At 34.2% G+C, this 7,032-nt stretch overlaps 1 protein-coding gene across 1 annotated transcript; it reads right to left on the reverse strand.

Moving 5' to 3' along the window:
• Window positions 1-293: 293 nt before the first annotated feature.
• On the reverse strand, window positions 294-2,053 carry LOC132033932 (extensin-2-like). Its single transcript, XM_059424100.1, has 2 exons — window positions 736-2,053; window positions 294-612 (listed from the first exon to the last, which is right to left on the reverse strand). Exon 1 carries the CDS (start codon window positions 2,028-2,030, stop codon window positions 762-764), a length of 1,269 nt encoding a protein of 422 aa, XP_059280083.1. The 5' UTR covers window positions 2,031-2,053; the 3' UTR covers window positions 294-612; window positions 736-761.
• Between the last annotated feature and the right edge of the window lie 4,979 nt (window positions 2,054-7,032).

Genomic DNA, 7,032 nt, shown 5'->3' on the forward strand with positions numbered 1-7,032 from the left:
GTACTTTGTAGTATAATAGAAGTATGTTAATGGCAATTGTATAGGGGGTTCCACATTCACAGCTCTTAAAAAACAAAGAGAATCCTATTCCTACAATTGGGACACAAGGAATAAAGTATTTATCACGTGCATCGGATCCTTTCAACTTAATTAATTAATGCATATCCAGCTAGGTTTTGCGTTTTTCTCTTTGTTTTTTGTCCCTTTAGGTTTCTTCTTTCTCCACCTTAAAAAAGTCTTCAGTTACTTTCCTCCAAAACAAAACAATTGAAAATCAGAAGTATATCTTGGAATTTGGAAAAGGAAACAACAATGTTATTCAATGAACTTATTGATCTTATTACAGAGTACCTTGACATATAAAATTCAACATGAAGTCAAAACTCAAAAGCAAATAAACATGTACGGCTTGGTACGTAAATAAATATATATTACATGCATGCATCCAATATATCGTGTTCAAGAACTTCACGAGATATACAACTACGTGAAGTCAATGGCACAGAACACAAAACAAAACAAAAAAAAAATTGTCCCTTTGAGGCTTTACTTCTTCTTTAAAACTCTTCCATTTATTCTCTCATGAGGCATTTCCTTCTGATTCCTATTTTCCTGCATGGATCAAATTGTCTATCGATGAGATAAAATAAAGGACACTTTTTATTAACCAAATATTCTAGTCCATGTGCTTAGTAGGATAGAAAAAGAATAACAAAACTGTGACAAATATATTACCTCGATTGAGAGTGTAAACTCATTTCCTAGTAGTGGCTAGGAGGAGGTGGAGAAGTGTAATAGTAGTGGTAAGGGGGAGGTGGAGACTTGTAAACTGGAGGTGGTGGAGATTTATATTTATAAACTGGTGGTGGTGGTGGTGGTGATTTATACTTGTATGCGGGAGGTGGTGGAGATTTGTAGACTGGAGGAGGTGGTGGTGGTGACTTGTACTTGTATGCGGGAGGTGGTGGAGATTTGTAGACCGGAGGAGGTGGTGGTGGAGACTTGTACTTGTAAACTGGAGTAGGTGGTGGAGGAGACTTGTACTTGTAAACGGGTGGTGGTGGAGACTTGTACTTGTAGACAGGTGGTGGGGGAGACTTGTACTTGTAAACTGGAGTAGGTGGTGGTGGAGACTTGTACTTGTAAACGGGTGGTGGTGGAGACTTGTACTTGTAAACTGGAGTAGGTGGTGGAGGAGACTTGTACTTGTAAACTGGAGTAGGTGGTGGTGGAGACTTGTACTTGTAAACTGGAGTAGGTGGTGGTGGAGACTTGTACTTGTAAACGGGTGGTGGTGGAGACTTGTACTTGTAAACTGGAGTAGGTGGTGGGGGAGACTTGTACTTGTAAACTGGAGTAGGTGGTGGCGGAGATTTGTACTTGTAAACGGGTGGTGGTGGAGACTTGTACTTGTAAACGGGTGGTGGTGGAGACTTGTACTTGTAGACAGGTGGTGGTGGAGACTTGTACTTGTAGACAGGTGGTGGTGGAGATTTATACTTGTAAATGGGTGGTGGTGGGGACTTGTATTTGTAGACGGGTGGTGGTGGGGACTTGTATTTGTAGACGGGTGGTGGTGGGGACTTGTATTTGTAGACGGGTGGTGGTGGGGACTTGTATTTGTAGACGGGTGGTGGTGGAGATTTGTAAGCCGGAGGAGGTGGTGGTGGAGACTTGTATTTGTAGACGGGTGGTGGGGGAGATTTGTAGACTGGTGGAGGTGGTGGAGGAGACTTATACTTGTAAACTGGTGGTGGTGGAGACTTATACTTATAAACTGGAGGAGGGGGTGGTGGAGATTTGTACTTATAAACTGGCGGTGGTGGAGACTTATATTTATAAACTGGAGGAGGTGGCGGGGGTGAGTGCACTGGAGGTGGTGGTGATGGTGGAGGTGGAGACTTGTACTTGTAAACTGGGGTTGGTGGGGGTGGGGATGTATAGTAGTAATTTGCTTTGCATTCTGAAGGGAAGCTAAGAGACACTAAAGCCACTAAAAGAGTGGTAAGAAGATAGGCTAGTTTAGCCATGTTTGCTGTGCCAATGTATCGTCCCCAAACCCTGCTTTTATAGCTCAACCTATGGCTTCAATCCCTCATTTGTAATCACAAATATATTAATTATAATTATTTTTATTGGTAATAATGGTTTACATATAATAGTTTGAGCTGGCACTCCTATGTATTAACTAAAACTAATGAACCTGGACCTTGACTTAGGAGAATATTCTAATATAGTTGAGGCAGAAAAGACAGGGAAACAAGAAAATAAGACATTATATTTTTTCTTCACAAATGTTCTTATAAGACTTTGAAAGTTTATGTGAATGCTTAATATTTCTCAATTTCATTTATTTCAGAACAATGAAAATCAAATGAATTTAATGAAGAGGGCCCTGTCAACATGACTACAATTTCTTGTTATCCAATCAACTTTGTTTTTGTTACTTTCAGAGGTGAAATCAGAATTAAAAATTTATGTGCATAAAATTTTAGCTCTTTTTAATTACTTTGCTATAGATTAATAATTGTACATATTAAAAGGATTTTTTAAGACGAATACAAAATTTAAATGAAAATTACTGAGCTTTGGCTGAACCCCAACCTTGGTCTTGAGATCCGCCCCTCATTACTCATTGAGTTTACTCCTAACCCACTTTTACGTGCATGTAAATTCTGAATGTCATTTTCATGTAATAATTCTATGGGACCAATATATGACTCGACTCTAGCCGCTGTTTGAAGACTTTTCTTTAGTTTCGTTAATCTTAATCCACCAGAAAATAAATAAAATAATCAATATATAGTTGTTCTAGAGAGATTGTTATTTTATTATTGAAAAACGAATCTAGAAGAAACGTTGAGAGCATGTGATGAGACTCTAGTTTTTACAGTGTAGTATTATAACTTTACCGTTTCACGCTTCTATACATGTATGCCTTTTAGCACAAATTAGATTCGTTTTATCTTATTTTTGTCCTTCATTACTATGAAAAAGAAAGTTGTTTTATGAGATTGAATTTCTGTTAAACACTCGAATAGCGGGAATCCATCACACAATGGATGTGGGATCAATTACGATTATCCTTTCTTCCACTTCCCTTTTTTCCTGTCCCCTTATGTAATATATATATATATATATATATATATATATATTTTTTTTTTTTTTTTTTAATTTTTTTTTCGGAAAGGAAAATATCGTTTAATTTTAGGAATTCTTTACATGAACAGAACTCGATTAATGTGAAACAAGTTTGATTCTTGTCTTCTTCTCGTACATAAATTTCCAACCTTATAAGTGCCAGACCTATTCCAAAAAAATAAATATATAAATATATATTTGACTATGTCCTTATTGCTATTGCAAACCTTTGAAATTACTTAATACTACCTAATAATTTTGAAATATAACATATGAACACCATTATATGGTCTTAACCTGAGAAACGTAGTACATATGTTATACAGCATTAAAATTTTCCAATCGAAGAAGATCTTCAGTCAAATGTATCCTACCTAGAGGTAGAAATATGCATTGAAAGCAGTGAAACTATTTAAAGTCTCAATACTATTGGATTTAATTAGAATAGTCTTAAGTCTTAACCTACTTCCTTATCAGCTAATTATATCCCTTTTGACTGTCGATGTGATCGTCTGAAATTTTCAATAAGTGAAAGTGTAATTAGTATGGAAAATGAGCAACTTTGTCCCACATGGATTAAAGATACCTTTTATACTATCATCTTATAAAGGCCGATTTATTAATTTATTTATTTGCAGTTTACGCAGAAAGATGAAGACATCGATCTTTTAAAATTAAAGAAGCCGCCTTGCTTTCATATAGTTGAAATTTGTTCAGAATTCAATAATAGGAGCTACGGACATACTCGCTTTCATATAGTAGTTGAAAGTAAACACAGTTTCTAAATCTAATAATAAATTAAACAAATGAGCGAAATGTAATATCCTAAGTTATAAAGGACATTAGTTCCTATATGTGCGTATTTAAAATCTTGAATGACTTCGTCATTCTAAAAGTTATAGAAATGATTATTCAAGAAATTAACTCGATATATTTGTTGAAGTCCCTTAGTTTGTGCACTATAAATTTACTTGATAGGGCGAATATAGATTTAAGAAAAAGGATATTGTATGCCTGGGAATTTTTTTTTTTTAATGCAAACTTCAGCAGAAGTTCATGTCTTCATTCTAGAAGTGACTAGAAGGGTGGGGTTGAGGGAGGTGTTGGGGTGATCAGGAGGAGACTATCAGCGTGAAATATCAATTATGAAACTTGTTTTCCCCGATTCACAAGACAAGTCATTTTTTTTATTTTTAAGGAAATTATTTTTCTCTAGATAATATATTCCTGATACATTTTCATCAATCAAACATGGGAAAATTGGAATTTCCATACCAAACACACCCTTAAATTTAGTGGATAAAAAGTACCACGGTCCTTATTGTACCTTTTTGACATAGGTAGAAACTTGGTATAGGTATGTTTATGTAGAGTTGTAGGAAGAAGACATTGGGTGTGTTTCACCCACTACTGCTGACTAAATCCGTCACCCAAGTACAACTTGTGAACTCCATGCAAAATTCAATCATATTGAGAGTTGAAATTTTACTGGCCTAGAGATACATACGGAATTCAGTTACGTGTATCATATTACACACATAAAGTTCCTATTAAAAGAGTGTCCGTGATTTTTGTAGGACAAAAAAAAAAAAAAAAAAGAACCAAACTAACAAAAAAAAAAAAAAAAAAAAAAACATAAGTAGGTTTCACGCACTAATTTAGTGCGTGAAAGGACCAAACTGCAAAAATAAGAGTTTGGCCTATCACGCACGAAATTTGTGCGTGAATGAGCCCAACAAAATAATTGGTGCAAAAAATTCGTTGATTTTTTTTTTTTTTCCCCTTCCATATTCCGACTTTAGTGGCCAATAGGGCCTTCATTGGGACAGCATAATTTGACAAAATTTTGGGCCCTATATCATGTGGAAATATAAAGATAAAGTGAACATGCAAAATTCTAACTTGCCCCATAGTACCTTATTCTCAGTAGTATCAACAGATCTAATGGTTTTTAAGAGTTGTAATTAGTGGCCTGTTTTGAGATTAGATCTGTAATAGATCTGTTGTTTTTGTCTGACTACTAGAATTGTGATTGCAATTCTTTGATAAAAGATTTTGTATCTAGTTTATTCACATATCCAAGTATTGAAGTATTGGATTTTCGGTAAGCATTTATTCTATCCTCCTTTCTACGATTACTCGATAATATCCCGTTTTCTTTTTGTTTTCTGTGATTAGGATCTTGTTGTCATGTCATTCCTTTTTCTTTTTTCTTTCATTTATACCTATTCATTTGAAAGGAGGTGTTACTTTAGGAAATTCCAAGTAGATGTTTGCATGATTATTTTACCTAGCTAATTGAAGTGGTGGAATAATTTACCTGGTTATTTTGCTCTTATGCAGGAAACTGCTAAGGAGGATTACGAAACACATGAAGCACAAAGATAGAAAACCCTATCAATCGGATAAATGTTCATGGAAAGTCCCCATTGCATTGACAGTTGTAGTGCTGTGTGGACTTTCTTTTTACCTTGGAGGAATTTTTTGCTCTGAAAAGGAGAGATATGTAACTGAGGGCCCACAAATATTTTGTTGCTCATTCACGCACAAATTTCGTGCGTGAAAGGCCAAACTCTTATTTTTGCAGTTTGGTCCTTTCACGCACTAAATTAAATAAACCTACTTATGTTTTTTTTTTTTTTTTTGTGTGTTAGTTTGGTTTTTTTTTTTTTTGTCCTACAAAAGTCGCGGACTCATTAAAAGATGAGACTATGACACTATTTACACTATTCATTAACGCATCTTTGTCTAAATATATCTTTTTGTTTTTGATCCTGAGTCTAAAAATATCTAATACATAAGGTGTATTTAAAATTGAGAAAGATAAAAAAGTAAAAGGTAAAAAATTGAGAAAATCACCAAAAACTTTATATTTTTCCTCCTCCCCACCTTAGTCTTTTCTCTGTTGGCATAGCTACACAACTTTGAGGTGTGGTCAGTTGAATATTATCCATCGAAAAGTTATACTCCCTTCATTTTAATTTGTTTGTCTAGTTTTGATTTGACACAACATTTAAGAAAGTAAATAAGATTTTTCAATCTTTTGGTCTTAAACATGTCATGTAGAAAATTAGAATTAAAGAGTTGCCAAAAAAGAAAAGAAACGTTCTTTCTTAAGCTGACTAAAAATGATAGTAAAATAAATAAATTGAAACGGAGGGAGTGCTATCTTTATTAAAAAAAAAAAAAAAATGTAATACTCTGCATATAAGTCAAAAATTACTTTTGATAGATATAAATTTAAGTCTTGAATACTCTTTGAATATATTTTTTTCCATGCGCCATAGCGGAGCCGAAAAATTCAAATAAGTGAATTTAATAATTTGATATATGCAAAGATGAATAGATTATTTTATCGTATTTACCTAATATAATTTTTCAAAGAAGGAAATTCAATTGATCAAACCCCTTAACACCCCTCTGTCTCGGCCTCTAGCTAACGCCATTGATTCTCTCCTAAGCTCAAATACAACACTTCATGCATTCTCGTTGGACAATATATTACTCTAAATACAGGAAATTACACTCGATGATCTCGAAAATAGGTGGTCTTGCACTTTTGATATCCGCTTACCCTATGGATAAACCTTAAGGTCAAAAGTCAGAAAATGTTAAAACTTAAATTTTGCCAATGACGCAAGTGGGATAAAAAATTCAAAACTACTCGCCTTTCAGTCCATTCTTGTAATGACTTATCTAAATATGTATTTAAAGGGATGACAATACATTACCCTAAATATGTATTTAAGACCCAGGACAATGTATTTAGTCCAGACATATACATGTGAATTGATTCAATCATTACAATTATAAATTCAAACAGAAAAAGAAAAAGGAAAAATAAACAAAAAGCCATGTACAGCAAATCAGAGGAATCCCGCTTTATTTATA

The sequence above is a fragment of the Lycium ferocissimum genome, chromosome 10 (assembly GCF_029784015.1).
Source record: "Lycium ferocissimum isolate CSIRO_LF1 chromosome 10, AGI_CSIRO_Lferr_CH_V1, whole genome shotgun sequence".
NCBI lineage: Eukaryota > Viridiplantae > Streptophyta > Magnoliopsida > Solanales > Solanaceae > Lycium > Lycium ferocissimum.